The sequence below is a fragment of the Camelina sativa genome, chromosome 14, assembly GCF_000633955.1.
Source record: "Camelina sativa cultivar DH55 chromosome 14, Cs, whole genome shotgun sequence".
In the NCBI taxonomy this organism is placed as follows: domain Eukaryota; kingdom Viridiplantae; phylum Streptophyta; class Magnoliopsida; order Brassicales; family Brassicaceae; genus Camelina; species Camelina sativa.
In genome coordinates, this window is record NC_025698.1 from 15,170,353 (window position 1) to 15,187,329 (window position 16,977).

The 16,977-nt window shown below is 37.2% G+C and overlaps 4 protein-coding genes across 4 annotated transcripts in view; 2 read left to right on the plus strand and 2 right to left on the minus strand.

Moving 5' to 3' along the window:
• Positions 1-4,786, minus strand: part of LOC104741563 (probable LRR receptor-like serine/threonine-protein kinase At1g29720) — a gene marked incomplete at its 5' end in the record, with an annotated part of 6,331 nt that extends 1,545 nt beyond the window's left edge. The window contains 23 exons of the mRNA XM_010462449.2: positions 222-453; positions 566-776; positions 863-954; positions 1,030-1,185; positions 1,305-1,325; positions 1,412-1,607; positions 1,689-2,077; positions 2,159-2,202; positions 2,280-2,321; positions 2,403-2,453; positions 2,546-2,614; positions 2,710-2,772; positions 2,853-2,924; positions 3,007-3,075; positions 3,193-3,264; positions 3,359-3,430; positions 3,524-3,595; positions 3,712-3,783; positions 3,879-3,950; positions 4,032-4,103; positions 4,196-4,267; positions 4,359-4,536; positions 4,657-4,786. Coding sequence (XP_010460751.2) covers positions 222-453; positions 566-776; positions 863-954; positions 1,030-1,185; positions 1,305-1,325; positions 1,412-1,607; positions 1,689-2,077; positions 2,159-2,202; positions 2,280-2,321; positions 2,403-2,453; positions 2,546-2,614; positions 2,710-2,772; positions 2,853-2,924; positions 3,007-3,075; positions 3,193-3,264; positions 3,359-3,430; positions 3,524-3,595; positions 3,712-3,783; positions 3,879-3,950; positions 4,032-4,103; positions 4,196-4,267; positions 4,359-4,536; positions 4,657-4,786 — 2,519 coding nt within the window. The remainder of the gene's footprint in view (positions 1-221; positions 454-565; positions 777-862; positions 955-1,029; positions 1,186-1,304; positions 1,326-1,411; positions 1,608-1,688; positions 2,078-2,158; positions 2,203-2,279; positions 2,322-2,402; positions 2,454-2,545; positions 2,615-2,709; positions 2,773-2,852; positions 2,925-3,006; positions 3,076-3,192; positions 3,265-3,358; positions 3,431-3,523; positions 3,596-3,711; positions 3,784-3,878; positions 3,951-4,031; positions 4,104-4,195; positions 4,268-4,358; positions 4,537-4,656) is intronic.
• On the minus strand, positions 5,665-13,841 carry LOC104741562 (probable LRR receptor-like serine/threonine-protein kinase RFK1). Its single transcript, XM_019235769.1, has 25 exons — positions 13,571-13,841; positions 12,704-12,878; positions 12,181-12,249; positions 11,403-11,471; positions 11,259-11,330; positions 10,911-10,982; positions 10,732-10,803; positions 10,570-10,641; positions 10,419-10,490; positions 10,227-10,298; positions 10,068-10,139; positions 9,826-9,894; positions 9,677-9,742; positions 9,519-9,581; positions 9,383-9,427; positions 9,204-9,247; positions 8,736-9,023; positions 8,139-8,239; positions 7,844-8,039; positions 7,593-7,739; positions 7,261-7,379; positions 6,960-7,170; positions 6,626-6,863; positions 6,377-6,527; positions 5,665-6,265 (listed from the first exon to the last, which is right to left on the minus strand). Exons 1-25 carry the CDS (start codon positions 13,683-13,685, stop codon positions 5,897-5,899), a joined length of 3,039 nt encoding a protein of 1,012 aa, XP_019091314.1. The 5' UTR covers positions 13,686-13,841; the 3' UTR covers positions 5,665-5,896.
• LOC104743619 (seipin-2-like) lies at positions 13,734-15,412 on the plus strand. The gene is made up of 3 exons (XM_010464677.1): positions 13,734-13,777; positions 13,894-14,512; positions 14,674-15,412. Exons 1-3 carry the CDS (start codon positions 13,734-13,736, stop codon positions 15,142-15,144), a joined length of 1,134 nt encoding a protein of 377 aa, XP_010462979.1. The 3' UTR covers positions 15,145-15,412.
• Positions 15,818-16,663, plus strand: LOC104743620 (carboxy-terminal domain RNA polymerase II polypeptide A small phosphatase 1-like). Its single transcript, XM_010464678.1, has one exon. The coding sequence runs from the start codon at positions 15,818-15,820 to the stop codon at positions 16,661-16,663; it is 846 nt and encodes a 281-aa protein (XP_010462980.1).

A 16,977-nucleotide genomic window follows, 5' to 3' on the forward strand; every position in this document is an offset into this window, starting at 1 on the left:
CCAACGCAACATTCGTTATCTGGAGTGTAATTTGCGTTGCTTTTTCCGCTAATGATCTCCATTGCTACCACACCGAAGCTGTAAACGTCTGCCTTCTCTGTTAGGTGACCTCTCATTGCATATTCAGGAGCCATATATCCTCTGCAACCATAACAACATTGACTGTTACATTATCATTAATAAGTAGGATTCAAGTGTGTATGACTGAGTCTAAGACTGACATTGTTCCTGCAACTCTGGTGGTAATGTGACTCTGATCATCTTCATGGAGCCTGGCCAATCCGAAGTCTGAGATCTTTGAGTTCAGATCCTTGTCAAGCAGTACATTTGTCCCTTTGATGTCTCGGTGAATGATCTTGACCGCTGAATCTTCGTGAAGAAACGCAAGCCCTTTCGCTATTCCCAAGCATATTTTGCGTCTTGTTTGCCAGTCTAGTTTCAGACTGCTTCTTCCTGTACTCAACAGTTAGAAGAAACCAATGAATCTTCAAGACAAAAGAAGAATGCAGTAAAAGTTTTTGGTCTCTTTCATTTACAGAGTGGTTTATAAGAAGCAGAACTTTACCAAATAATGCATCTGCAAGACAATTGTTCTCCATGTACTCATAGACAAGAAGGAGCTGGTTTTTGTCAACACAACATCCGTAGAGCTTTACAAGGTTCGGGTGCTGTAGGCAAGTGATTATACCAATCTCGTTTATAAACTCTTTGTTTCCTTGACATGATTTGGAAGATAGCTTCTTTACAGCAATCAATGTACCATTCGGTAGTCGCCCCTGCATTGTCACATTTTAGGCTTTAACGTCCTGTTTTTAATAATACTAACATTGATTTCTAGAGATTGATGAAGACTCTTTTGTACCTTATAAACAGATCCAAAGCCGCCTTCCCCAATCTTGTCTAAGGGATTAAAATTGTCAGTGGCAACTTTTAGTTGCCTCAGATTGAAGGAACCTGTTATCAGATAAAATCCTTTTGAGCTCTTCATCTACCAAAAAACACTGACAGTAAAACTGTAACCCATGTTACCTCTTTTTCCTGAAGCTACATTTCTAACGCATATTCTCCAATAGAACGCGCCCAATATGAAGAAAGCAAGAGAGAGTATTAAGGCTGCTATGCCGATAATGAGAGGATATTTTCTTGACTTGTGATGTTTTGTGAGTGGTTGAATTTGCACCGGAACTGAAGATTAACAGAAGTAAAAAGAGAAAAAGAGTGATTCATTTTCAGATATATAAGGCAGAAAAAAGAGTGATTCATTTTCAGGTACAAAGACTTGAGTTGACAATTCTTCCTCTTACCGCCACATTCAGATTCAGAACCTGATAAAACAAGAACAAGAAAAGAATTAGGATGAAAGTTTCTGAGAGATTCTTGATGTTTTCTTTTACAGAAAAATTTTACTCACTGGGACAGACTGAGATTGCAGAGATAAGAGAGCCGTAGTTCCCTCTTTTGGGAATGATCGTTGTGCCTTTCCCCGCCCAGTACAACCGTATCTCTAAAGTGTTATCAGTCACAGTCGTGTTCACTTCTCTTATAACTTCCTTATGAGTTCCATTAGCCTCTTCCCTGATGCTGAAATCCTCCCAAATCAACTTCCCCTGAACATATAACAAACTTCAAACTTTAAGAATCAGCTAAAAGAACTTCTTAAGGAACCCACAGCAAAAGGCTATATGTACCTGAACGTAAATGTTAAAAAACCGTTTTGCTAGTCTAGCGAATGGTTCCTCATCTGAGAACTGAATCTCAGCAAAATGGAGTTTCACATTGTAGGTTTCATTTTCTAAACAAAACGCAAAGTAAGCCAAACTCAGAGGAGAACGCCGAGCACTCTTGTAAAGCTCAGGATATTTTGCTGAGACTGCAGATTCTGATGAAACTGAGTATGTATCTTCTGTTATTGCATCATCCATAAATTCACCAGTATTGCTGAATCCCCAATATTTCCCATGATAGCTCATAGCTGAACTGGTAATGTTATAGTTATCACCCTCATATAGAAACTTTCCTCGGGAGTTTTCGATAGTTACATCTGGTCCCCCGCAGTTTATATGCAGCGATCTACTATCTGCAGGAAATATTTTCTTTCAAGATCATATTCAAGAAATGGATATTTGGCAAAACAATAGACAACTAAAAAGAACTTTACAATTTTGGCATTGGTTTATGGCTGAACATGGAAGAAGTCTGGTTCTGTATCAAGAACAATGAGTTAGTAGCATTATGCAAGGTGGCCTGTGCTTGATAAGATTGGTGAAAAATGTTCTTACAAACTGTTTCTTGAACGTGAGCTCTCATATGTGTTTACATTCCTGCATCAAAAGATGTTATTAAAAGCTTTCTGAATATTTCTTAAACATGTGTTTAGGAGAGATAACAATAGAAGAACGTACTTCCTATTTTTGCAGTTTGGAGACCATGTGAAGTTATTATAAGAAATATCACTGTAGATAAGTTTATACATCCGCAACACAAGATGTTAGATTGAAATACTTTTGACATAAATGAGTATCAGAGAAGGTGATATTGGCCATACATATTAGTGCTTGCAGTAAGGAAAGATCCTGATTCAACTTTTCCTGAAAACATATTCCCAGCCAAATATCTGAAAAAGACATTGAAACCAACCAGGAGATGAGTTCAAAACTATTACTTCATACTATATAATATGCTTTCATCTTTTAACACTATGGCACATACGTATATTTTGGCGCGGATGCATCTGGTGGTATTTCTCCTGTCAGTCTATTAAAAGAAAGATCGCTGCCCCGGAAAAGAAAAAGAATCATAGTAAAAAAAAGTATCAGATCGTTATGATATAAACATATATACATGAAACTTACAGAGTCATGAGATTGGGAAGATCCCAGAAACTGGTTGGGATTGATCCTGTTAAGTTCATGTTTCTTAGAACCCTGAAAAGTTTACAAAATAATAGTCTTAAAAAATAGGATCATGTAGCTAGTCTATTCACATAATTATGGACACACTGCATACAAAAATTTCAGGCTCTTGCTAGTTATAAGAGGAACTTGTCCCAATCCTGCGGTTGTGTCGCTGATCCTCCTGCATTGAATGAAATGGCTAACGTTTAGACTGAAGAAGAGCAACATGCTACTCTAATCAAAAATCATATCGAGTCAGATTGTAAGTCTCACATTTGATGTACTAATGAATACTTACAGGTCAATCAAATTCTCTAGACGGAAAATGGACTCTGGAACAGGTTCGCTTAAGCCGCTTGCGTAAAGTTCTCTGATCAAAGATGAGCGCAATTCAGAAAACATTGAAACTCACTGTAATGCTTCAAGAAGCTCGTAAAACTGTAGTGCACAATTTCTTGGCTTACAATCTTTGAAGTTTTGATAAGTTCCCTATAAACTCAGGGATGGATCCGTTAAGGCGATTATCACTAAACCGCCTGCAAATGATAGAACGAAGAGTTATACATAATGTTCATACTGACCACATTTAAAAACCGGTAATCTTGTAAAGAAAAGTAAGTTGTTCATACAGATTAGTCAAATTTCTTAGTCTTGCTAATGTCTTGGGTACGCCTCCAACTAATTGGTTAGATGAGAGTGCTCTGATATAATAAACAAAATAAAAACAAGATTAAAAAATATCATGTTTGAGAGAATCACACCTAATTGCGAATCTTGAAAACAGTGATTAAAGTCTGGTTAACAGATTATTGCTTACAATCCTTCTAGGTTAACTAGGTTCCCTAGTTCCTTAGGGATAGTTCCAGAGAACTGATTGGCTTCAAGAACTCTAAAATTATACCCAAAAAAAAAAAAAACTTAGTTTTGAATTCCAAAAGGATGAAACTCTATATGTAATCACATCAGATGAACAAAGAAACATACAAGAGAGTGAGGTTAGTAAATTTGCCCAGTCCTTTAGGAATGTCTCCTGATAACCGATTTGCGCAAACAGAGCTACAGAGAAACATTTTCAGGTAAATTCAAAAGCATTTCTTACTTCCTTAACAACCAAGAAACTTGAGAGCACAAACTTACAGAGATTTTAGGTAAGGCAGTGAGGCCCATTCAATAGGAATTGAGCCGTAAAGATAATTACGGCACAAGTCACTGCACAAACAAGCAAAAAAGTTTGGTTTATAATGTTTCCTCAACTACAACATTGAAAACAGAGGAAACAGAACACAAAGAAACCTCCTTACATAAATTCAAGATACCGAAGCTTGGAAAATTCTGGTGGAAGTCTACCGGGAAGACTGAATGTTTTAAGGACACTGCACACGAGGCAACATTAGTTATATAGAATCAAACACCATATACTTCCCCTGGAAGTAAAATGAAAACAAAACCCGGCTAGTTTCTTACAAGTGTGTGATATGACAAGTGTTGTTGTTGTTGAAACCACAGTCACATTTGATTGTGCTGTTCTGTCCTTCCTTGAGAACTTCTTGAGTTATTACTAGAGTCTTTGTGAGACATGGATCTTCACTTAGGTTCAAATGTTTCACACCCAGTGTCAATGCTATATCCTTAAGTGCTTCCACTGGCAAAGACAAAAAAAAAATATTAAATTAGAAACACAATCAAGTTAGTTCAAATCCACAAAGACAAACCATCTTGTTTGGCACTATATATATATATGATGCATTTAAAATCACTAAACCTTCATCTGGATGAAGAAAAGGAGAAGCATATATTGTACAGACCAAGTAGATAAGAGTAAGAACAAAGAGTAGAGAGCTAAAATGGCGGCTTTGCGACATGATCATAAGTTTGTAAGCTGCAGACAAGGAAGATTATGTGGAAGTGATCTATATATGAATTGAAAACACTACATATATAGTATTAATTACTAAAGAAGAAAACTAAAACTCTTCATTAATACATTAATATATACAAGCTATATATGCATGTATAATCGTATCTATAGAAAATTGTGAAAGATATGAAGTGTCTTGATATGAAGTTTGACTAAGCTGAAGATTTAAGAGTTTACACATGGGGTCTGTTGCTTGTTAAAGCCGGATAAATGTATCACTTTTGTTAATTACGGTCCGGGCTCTCTGTTTCTGTTTACTTACATTCTGAGGAGAACTTTTAATTTGAAGTTTATTCACCCTTGTCCTTTGCATCTTACTCTTAGAACTACTAAAAGAACATACTGAAAAGTTAAAACATGTGAGATCTCATGATTCTTAAGTCATATTTGTCACCACTTTGGGATTAAAAAAACTTGCATAAACAACTCTAATTTTAGATCTTCAGTCCCAATTTCAAAGACCGTGGCTAGTTTGTCAATAAATAGAAACTGGAGGGGTTAATCTGTTTTGTATAAAAAAACTTGATGGAATATTACATGAAATTTCTTATGCTGAATACTTGGAACTAGTTGGTGGTTGACTTAAACTTTCCTATGGATCCAAGAACTAGTTGGGATTAAAATTCGTTTAACTCCTTTTTTATTGATCCTCTTTCAAAGTATTTTATAGTTTCATGCAACAAGGTACTATAGTACTATACGGACTTGAGTCAATTTGGTCCTTTCCTTGGTAAGTCAACTCGTCAAGTAGACTATTTTAGACAATTAGGTACACATAGATTTATTACGATTACATTCACAAATCTGGGTCAATACGTTAGATATGTGATACTTTAAAGAAGCACTCCGATGTACTAGGCAAGCATGACTTGGGAATGAAAAGATACACCGACTGATTACATGTCGTTTGAGTTTTGATTCTCCACAACATTCAATCCCCAGCTAAAAAAGAACCTAAATAGAGATATGGGGAATCACTGTAAATGACTAAACCGTGGAGTAAACTCAAAAACATTTTACAAATTTAATAGTACTCAGATCATTTTATAAAAAAGAGAGGGAACTAGGAATTGGGATAACTTCTTCAACTCCTTGACTCTTCTTCTTTGTTTCTTTCTTGTCCGGCCCCAGAGGAAGTCGAAGAAGAAGACGGATAACTTTTAACAGAACGCTGAGTTTTACTGCTGTTCTCCATTTCTTTCCTTAAATCTTTAAATGCTTTAAACCTTATATCCCCTGAGTTCCTACTTGTTCCTGGTGTTGTCTCTGGCACTGGATAGAGACCTTCGAGCATCGCAACGACCTCTGACATGATAGGACGATCTGTTGGAGAAGCGCTCGTGCACACGAGAGCTACTTTTATTACTGCTTCTGCTTCTTTTTTGTCCACTTCCGGCCTCAATCTCTCATCCACCACTTGCATCAAGTGCCCTGATTCTAGGCACTCGTTAGCCTGCAGATACACACCAAACGTGTTTATCAAGAAAACTGTTTTTTTTTTTGTTTTTTTGGTTTTGAAAGTTCATAAGCTATTTAGACTTGGAATCATATATTATATATATACCCATTCCAAGAGACAGACGGAATCTCCTGCCGCCATGAAATTACTGTTGGTTATGCCAGCGACGATCTCTAGAACCAAAACGCCAAAGCTATAGACATCTGCTTTGAAACTTAGGTAACCCCACAGTGCGTATTCTGGTGCCATATATCCTCTGCAGTGGTTCACATGATTCTTTTGGTTAACAAACAAACGTAACTGTAATAAAATAAAAAAAGATTTAACGGAAATAAGGGCGGGCTCAAGCCTCACATAGTCCCAGCGACTTTTGTGCTGACATGTGTTTTCTCCTCTTCGTCAAGCCTAGCCAATCCGAAATCAGATATCTTGGGAGTTAAATCCTTATCCAATAGAATATTTGTGGCCTTGATGTCTCTGTGTACAAACTTCAACGGTGACTCCTCATGGAGAAACGCGAGACCCTTTGCAATCCCGCTGCAAATTTTATACCTAGTAGGCCAGTCCAGTGGAATCTGTTCATGCTTTGGACCTAAACATTGCAAGAGAAACACATATCATTTAGAGCTTAAAGCATCCAAAAAGCTATCATTTCTCCATAGGTGGAACTCTATACAAAAAAACTCACTGAATAACGCGTGAGATAAACTGTTATTTTCCATGTATTCATACACCAGTAATAGCTGAGCCCGCTCGACGCAGAAGCCATGAAGCTTGACTAGATATGGATGTTGAAGACAAGATATTGCGCCAATCTCGTTTAGAAATTCTCGGTTCCCTTGTCTCGATTTAGATGAGAGTTGCTTAACTGCTACAACTCTTCCATCTGCTAACACACCCTGCAATTGAGATTCTCTATCAGCCTCATGAACTGCACTACAACTTTAGCTTCTTCATATATCAAGAATCATCTCATCCCGTAATCTTACCTTAAATACTGGACCGAAACCACCTTCTCCAATCTTGTTAGTTGGATTGAAGTCATCTGTAGCAAATTTGATTTGCCTTAATGTAAAAGTTCCAGAAGGCAACTCTTCTTCATTGGGGTCTGTGATTCAAAAAACTCAGAATCAATAAACAAAAAAAAAAAGACACTTTCTTCCGTTTCTTACATAAATTCACAATGTTTCTCTTTTCAAATGAACATAACCTGGCTTCTTGGCTCAGACTTGATATAAGAAGCACTCCAGTATATATATGACTATATGTATTATCAACTCCATATCAAAAGCACAAAAGAATGAAAAAAATCAATGTTCACCTTTTCGCCTTTGACCACATCCGGGGAGGCAGCCACACCACCACAGAATTCCAACGATAAAGATAATAAGACATGGGGCTCCAATTCCAATAGCAATAGATGCTCCCACGCTCATTCCAGTTTTTGGACGTTCGCACGGCTTAGAATCTGTACATTTACGAAAAATCACTGCGGTGAGAAAAGAGTTCAAAATGCATAGAAAATCAGATGCGCATATCTGCCTGGCTTCTGCGAGATAATAAGAAAGCTACCTGAAACTATGGAAATAGCCGATATGATAGGACCATAAACCCCTCTAGTGGGAATCCTGGTAGTTCCTTTACCGGACCAACGCAACCTGATTGTTAAAAAGTGGTTTGTCACATTGGCAGTAAATGGTTTTATTACAGGTTTTAGAGCTCCCTTGGCTTCATCCATGATGTTGAAGTCCTTAGCCACTAATTTCTCCTGCCAATAAGAGGCGTTAAGACAAAAAAAAAACACACACACACACACACATCACATTCAAAGCCACTTTAAATTTCACCAGCAATGGCAAAAGCTAACCTGAATGTAAATGTCAAACAAACGCCTCCCAAGCCGGTCATAGGTGTCATCATTGGTGAAACGTATCTCAGCAAAGTCTAGATTTATAGTGTAGTTTCCATTTTCCAAGCAGGCATGGAAGTAAGTAAGAGATACTGGAGCTACTCTTGCTGTTTTGTATAGATCAGACAGGTTAGATGCTGGGACAAACATGGTAAATCTTGTATTTTGGAAATTATTGTCGTCCATAAAGTCCCCTGTACTGCTAAATCCCCAATTAGCGCCAGGTTTCAAATAATACTTAGCAGCACCACCTTCAACCCCTCCATCTCCTTCATATAATTCTTTTGTGTTTTTCTCCTTCACATATATATCGCTTCCACCGCAGTTCACATGCAAGCAGCTAGAATCTGCCATAAAAAAAACAAATTGCATAAAGTGAGAGAGAGAATAAACAAGTGAACTTTCCCCGTCAACATTTATATTATATAATGATGACAAGGCAGGAAATAACAATATTGATGTGGGACTAAAGTAGAAGGCAATTTAGCAGGTGGTCTCCTAGTCCTAATGTGATTGTGGGTACTTACATCGAGGACATTTGAAATCTNTTTCCATTTTCCAAGCAGGCATGGAAGTAAGTAAGAGATACTGGAGCTACTCTTGCTGTTTTGTATAGATCAGACAGGTTAGATGCTGGGACAAACATGGTAAATCTTGTATTTTGGAAATTATTGTCGTCCATAAAGTCCCCTGTACTGCTAAATCCCCAATTAGCGCCAGGTTTCAAATAATACTTAGCAGCACCACCTTCAACCCCTCCATCTCCTTCATATAATTCTTTTGTGTTTTTCTCCTTCACATATATATCGCTTCCACCGCAGTTCACATGCAAGCAGCTAGAATCTGCCAGAAAAACAACAAATTGCATAAAGTGAGAGAGAGAATAAACAAGTGAACTTTCCCCGTCAACATTTATATTATATAATGATGACAAGGCAGGAAATAACAATATTGATGTGGGACTAAAGTAGAAGGCAATTTAGCAGGTGGTCTCCTAGTCCTAATGTGATTGTGGGTACTTACATCGAGGACATTTGAAATCTTTGATGCACGGCAGAAACTTGCTCCTACAAAAAACATCAATTGGGAATTGCATATCATTTGTGCAATATCTTTTCCGTAAAAGTACAAACACTTTTGTATATTTAAACTACATACAAATATGGAAGCTAGATGATAAATACATTCAAAAGAAACCTTACGATTTTTTCGTGGAAGTGCTCTGAAACAAGTTTAGATTCAAATTCCTAAAACAATAAAAGTTGAGTAAATTATCAGTTAAAAATGCCAATTATGTCAACCAAAACGTAAAAGAGGAAAACATGACAGTATCCTCACATGTTTGGCCGACAAGAACGACTCTCGGGACTCTGCCACTTGAGATTGTTATATGAAAGATCACTGCATCAACAAGTGAATTGACATCAAAATGGATTCAAATTCTTTTGAGGTGGCAATTTTATTAAGCAATTTGCAAACTCCAGAGATATACACACATAGTGATTCCATCCCTTAGTAATTCATCTGGAGCATCTCCCTCAAGCATGTTTCCAGTCAAAATTCTGCAAAAAACAGTCAACTGATAATTCTCAGTCAAAGCAAGATAGATATTTAACGTAGATGACAGTAGAATCTTTTCACTTACATAAACCGTAAGTCTTCTGAATGTGCAAACGATGGAATTCCCCCAACCAACCTGTTAAAACTCAAATCCCTATGCACCAACATAACAAGAATTAATCAAATCATGTCATTGTTTCATGTACAAACCTAATCTTCGTTTCTTTAAGTTCATAATTCTTCAGTGGTACATCAACTAATAATCACTGATACGTAGTTCGCTGGGAACCACTGATACTTGATAAAAATGTCGGAAGACAGGCTTACAGTGTCTCCAACTTTTTCATATATGAGAGATAAACAGGAATTTGTCCAGAAATGTTACAGTCCTTCAATACCCTACAATGTAAAAATACACATAAATAATATATTAAATCAGAGATAGATGAAACAGCTTCATCAAAGCATATGACAGAACTAACTTACAGTTTAACTAAACCTGTTACGTTCTTTAACGAAGGGAATGGTTGGACTGGTCCACCTATATCACTGATCCTCCTGAAAACAATAGATCATTTGTAATAAAAGTGTCAACTACATTACTATAGATGAAAACACACTAAGTCTATGGAGAGAAAAAAATGAACGTCATAAGAGTGGTGTCTAGTGTATACTCACAAATTAAGAAGATTGCTCAGACCTGAGATGACCGCTGGGATTGGACCAGTAAGACCAGATGCAATCATTTCACTACAAGGAATGAAAAGAATACCATCACTGAGTGCTTAATAAAAACAGAGAAGAGTTAAATAAAAAACAAGGAATTTACAGTCTCTTGAGTTCCTTCCAATTCTGTATGTAACTAGGTATTGTTCCGCTAAGTTTGAGATCGTTAATCCTGCTGCATTGTGAAAAACCAAGTAGCAGATGAACAACAAAGTCCACCATAATGAGTTGTTAAGTTAGGGGGAAACAAATAACAAAAGCTTACAAATCCGTCATATTCTTTAGTCTAGCTAGTGAAGCTGGCAAATGTCCCGTCAATTTGTTGGAGGAAAGCAACCTGTAAGAAGAAATGACCCACCAGAAACCCTTCAGAAACACACCACACGCTAAAATATCGGCACAATAAAGGAAACAAAGAATAGACAGAGAATGAGAAATTCTCACAGTGTTTCCAAGTGGACCAAGTTCCCAAGCTCCTGAGGAATAGTTCCAGAAAACGCATTCGCCTCGAGATCCCTATACAAGAGCAGCCAAAAATAATATAATAGCACACCCTAGAGAAGGCTAAAACTTTTTCAAACGTGAAGTGCACCGAAGTATACAACATGATAAGTTGAAAACTTTAACGGGTTCCCCTTCAGGAAATGCTAATAGTGAGATCTAGCAGAACAAGTTTCAAGAGGTAAAAAGAAGTAATATATCCACCAGCTAAACTTGACGGATAGTTAGTACATGAACTTTCCGCTGAAATAAACACCAAACCAATTTCCAGAACAAAGAAGATTGACTTACAAGTATGTTAGTGTCGAAGAGTTTCCAAACTCTTTCGGAATTTCCCCTGACAGCCGGTTCGCAAGAAGAGATCTGCGGAGACAGTCTGTTACTGTACAAGAGCATTTTGACACTAAAGCTAAAAATAATAGGGAAAGTTCTTACATAAAAGTTAAATTTGAAAAAGCCCATTCCCGTGGTAAGGTCCCATTGATGTAATTGTAGGCCAAGTCTCTAAAATATAGCAAGAAAACAGTGGTCAAAATTAGCAGCTTTCATNGACAGAGAATGAGAAATTCTCACAGTGTTTCCAAGTGGACCAAGTTCCCAAGCTCCTGAGGAATAGTTCCAGAAAACGCATTCGCCTCGAGATCCCTATACAAGAGCAGCCAAAAATAATATAATAGCACACCCTAGAGAAGGCTAAAACTTTTTCAAACGTGAAGTGCACCGAAGTATACAACATGATAAGTTGAAAACTTTAACGGGTTCCCCTTCAGGAAATGCTAATAGTGAGATCTAGCAGAACAAGTTTCAAGAGGTAAAAAGAAGTAATATATCCACCAGCTAAACTTGACGGATAGTTAGTACATGAACTTTCCGCTGAAATAAACACCAAACCAATTTCCAGAACAAAGAAGATTGACTTACAAGTATGTTAGTGTCGAAGAGTTTCCAAACTCTTTCGGAATTTCCCCTGACAGCCGGTTCGCAAGAAGAGATCTGCGGAGACAGTCTGTTACTGTACAAGAGCATTTTGACACTAAAGCTAAAAATAATAGGGAAAGTTCTTACATAAAAGTTAAATTTGAAAAGGCCCATTCACGTGGTAAGGTCCCATTGATGTAATTGTAGGCCAAGTCTCTAAAATATAGCAAGAAAACAGTGGTCAAAATTAGCAGCTTTCATCTTAGGTTGAAATACTTTTTACGAGAGCTCTTACATCTCCTGAAGGTAGGGAAGCTTGACTATTTGAGGAAGAGTTCCTGGAAGATTATGGTACTTGAATGCACTAAAGAACAAGTCAAAGAGTAATTAGAAAATAACTAAAACAAATTACGAAGAGAAGTTCTTATTTTGTTGAAAAATATATATACAAAAGGATTTCATGTATTCACCGTATCAAGGTGATTAAGTAAACTATTCTTCCTCTTGACCAATTAGTCAAATCAGAACATGGTCATCAGTATTTTTTTAGATAGTATGCATATGAGACACTTGCACAAAGATGCACCAAAGATAAACTAGTAAAGTGGGTCATACAGTAGATAACATCAAGCAAATTGAACTTTAGCATCTGTACAGAAGAATATCTAAACCTAGAGACAACAATTTTACCTTCTCTACTACATAGCAAATATCACTAATCAACGGTGCATTACCAAACACGGATATAACCATAAGTTCTATGAGTTTTTATAAGGGGAAAAGACAATCAACTCTGAAGGAAGCCTGAGAATTCTTACAATCTGATAATATGACAATCAGTGTCGTTAGTGGGACTGCATTCACATTCTATCTCTTGCTTAGCTGTTGGAGGAGGAGTTTCGGTTAACCCCACCATTTCAACCTTACAACTTTCAGCATCAAATTTCCAGAAACTCGAGCCCAATGTGGTAGCGATTTGCTCCAGAGCATCGACTAAGCACAGAAGCAATAACAGCATCATATATCAGTACAAATGAGTTGTGTAAGAACAAAGATTTATACTCATAATGAGTCCAACAATCATGAAACTAACATGAATCGAAATCAAGACGAGCAATTTATCTAAACATCTTCATTCACACCAAAAAAAACATGTATGATTGCTTCAACAAATATATATAGAATTGTTAAAGAAATTGCCTTTCACTTGACACATGAACATCACCATCATGTGAAAGGTCTAAATCAGAGTTTAATACTGAGACATGACAAGTTCTTTGCTCAAGGAAACTCAATGGTCAAAGGGAATTTAAAATCAAAACATGATTCAGTAAACGCAAATTGACCTAATCACCCAATCAACTAATCAAGATTAGATAATTCTCCTGTAGATTCTGGTCTCGACTACTTCAATGGGAAGAAAAAAACCAACTTCACCAGATATTTACAGGTGACCAATAAGAACATCTGCTTTCTAAAAAATGTAACAAAAAAAATCAAAACTTTTTACCATATAAACAAAACTTCACGAACCAAACAAATGATAAAAGAGCAAACTTTGCAAAAAGAATCTGGAAACCCAAAATCCAAAACGGAAAGAGAAGAAAGGATTCAAATTTCTTATAAAAAAAAGGTGGCAAAAGAAAAGGAAGGCAAAACCAGAAAGGGACTAACTTGGAACAAACCTTCTTCTTGGGGTAATTTGAGAGCATTTATACTGTAAAAATTGAAGCAAATGATTGCAAAAACATATAATGCAAAGAAGATATTAACATCCTTCTTCTTCTTCTCGGTATACATTTCATACACAGCAACAACAAATCTCCCTAAATCAATGTAATATAGAAAATGGTAAGGGAAGATCTGGAATTTTTCCTGGGTTTGGTTTGTTGGCAAGTGTGATGATGGTTTTAGAGGATTGCTAGAATTATGTAATGACAATAAAGAATCCACGAACAGTGATTTTTCATCCCCTCGTTTTTTTCAAAAAACATATTTTTCTTACTAGTCAAATTTTTTTTCTTTCAAACTCGATTGCTTTGGCTGGGCTAGTGATCAAAGCAATCGAGTTTCAAGTCAGTTTGTTGACAAGCTTACTCACATTCCCTCCATGGTTACTCCATTACTGCTTTCTCATCCTTTTCGATCCTTTTAGTACAATTAGGTTCGGCAGACGGTTTCTTATGGCAAGAGCTGCAGTGATTAGTGATATGTTATTTGGGACTATGAATCCCTTTAGGTTGAGTTGGTTAAATGATACCAAACGGATGTTTAGTGTTGCTTACAAGTTTGGTTGGGGTATGTTTTGGGCTGTTTATGTAGGCATTGTGCTTCTTGGCTTGTTGGTTTCGTCTCTTATGGTTGGTGGTTATATGATAAACCGTATAGCGGATGAACCATTTGTTGTCAAGGAGACTTTGAATTTCGATTACACCAAGAATAGTCCAGAAGCGTATGTGCCAATAACCTCGTGTGCTGGTGTTGACTGTGTGGGAAGTTGTAAGGAGAGTAATGAAATGTCGAAGATCAGAGGCTTACGTGCTATACCTCGAGACCAAAAGTTAGATATCACTCTTTCAATGACATTACCTGAGTCTGCATACAATAAAAAACTCGGCATGTTTCAGGTATCCAAACCCTCTTAACCATTGCATCCCTCTGGCTTATAGTAGTATCTTATGCGTATTCGTTTTTGTGCAATAAACTTGAATAAGTAGGGTAAATCACTACATTATTTACTTGTGTTTGTTCATCCATTCTGATATGGGATCTTCTTGTGTTGTTGAAGGTTCGGGTGGACTTCTTATCTGCGGATGGTCAAACGATTTCTAGTATAAGGCGTCCCTGCATGTTAAGATTCAGAAGTGAGCCTATCCGTCTTGTTCAGACATTCTTTAAAGTGGTTCCGTTAGTGACAGGATATGTCTCTGAGATCCAAACCTTGAGATTGAAGTTGAAAGGCTTTGTAGAAAAGGACATTCCCACCGCTTGTTTAAAGATAATTATCGAACAACGGGCGGAGTATCGACCCGGAGCAGGTATTCCAGAGCTGTACGATGCATCCCTGTCGGTTGAATCCGGTCTTCCTTTCTTCAAGAAAGTTATATGGAAATGGCGGAAAACTTTGTTCGTCTGGATCAGCATGAGTTTGTTCATTACAGAATTGATTTTCACGTTGGTTTGTTGCAGACCTCTGATTATACCAAGAACACGACCTAGAAACAGACCACCTTCAAACCCAACGACTGGAAGTAGATGATGAATCCAATACTGTACAGCATGTTTGTTACACTCTGAAACGGTATTTTCAGTTTCTGTTAACTTTACTTCCGAGTTCTTTGATTTAACTGTAAATTCATGCTTACTAATGAAAGTTATACCTTATACGCATAAGACATGTGGTTTGGATTTAGAAGTATGTCGTTTAAACGAATGTGAGTAAATATAATGGAAGAGAGCACCGTTGTATATCAGTATCTGAGAGAACAAATGTGCTTAAATTAGGCAATATAACTGTTGTACATGTACAGGAAGTCTTAACATTTGTTTTATAAGCACCCAAAGCATATTAAGTTGAACCTTCCTAATATTTCCAACACTTTTTGCTTAATGTTCTGTCTTACATTTATATAAATATTGCTGTCCCATTGAGAGAACACACGGAGGAAACAATCAGAACTCAAATATGTGTCAAACGACTAAAAATTGTTATTTTGCTAAAAATAACTCAAGAGCTTCTAGATCACAACCTTAAATAAACTAAACTATACCAAATCAAGTACTCGTCTGTTCCAAAGCCAGTAGCATGGAAGTTAGAACGTTTAAAGCTCCTATATACATATTACCATTTCTCCAGGTTTCCCATTTGAGCCAGCTGCAGAAAAAGAACCCGGGATTTCTCCTCACAGTTTTGAACTCTGATTTTCTTGATAATGACGTGCCATGGATTTCTGATGAAACCGAAACCGAAATCATTTGGGCGTCATAATCATGGAAGGAGAAACCACCATCATCATCAATCTAGATGTTCGGCTGCGGCCGTTGCAGCAGCTGGCTCCATTTTCAAATCCCTCAACATGTCTATCTTCACATTCCACAACCGCCTCTTGCGTTGCGTGTCTAGGTTTTTCCGTATAGCCACCAGATCAAGTGCAACTCCTAGCCATCGAGCCACCATGAAACAAGGCTACAAAAAGCTTCAGAAACCCGAGTATCAGCCTCATCTGAGAAAACGTAATGACAAGAAAAGGACGGTGGTTCTTGATCTTGATGAAACATTGGTGCACTCAACAATGGAACCACCAACCAGGGTTAATGCCGATTTCATGGTGAGGATAAAGATGGACGGAGAGGTTATACCTATGTTTGTGGTGAAACGACCAGGAGTTACAGAGTTTCTTGAAAGGATCAGTAAGAACTACCGAGTGGCAATTTTCACAGCCGGGTTACCAGAATATGCTTCACAGATTCTTGATAAAGTTGACAAGAACCGTGTGATCTCACAGCGGCTATATCGAGATTCATGCACAGAAATGAATGGAAGATATGCCAAAGACTTATCTTTGGTGACCAAAACCGACCTCGGGAGTGTTTTGCTAGTTGACGATAACCCTTTCTCTTACTCGTTGCAGCCGGACAATGGAGTTCCCATTATACCTTTTGTGGATGACATGGAAGATCAAGAACTGATGAAGCTTGCAGAATTCTTTGATAGATGTTATCAGTACGAAGATCTGAGGGATGCAGCTACAGAGTTTCTATCTAAGAAGCCGACTTGATGTGCACATATACATGAATTTTGTTTGCAGAACCTATTTTCAATTTTTTTTTTCGGATTCTTTTTTTCTTTCTCTTGATTTTTCTTTTGGGATGGATGATACAGCCAAACGGTATTTTTGTGTTGAAAAACTTCTGTATCCTTCTTCAGCGTTTTTACCTACTTAAAAAGCCCCTACATAATAATTGTATGCTTTTTTTTTCTTTTACTTCAGAACATTATAAAGTGTATCATGTAACCAAGAAAATTCAGAAAAGGAAGGAAAAAAAAGTTTTGGACTAGCAATTAACATCTTTTGTCTAAAGAGATTGACCT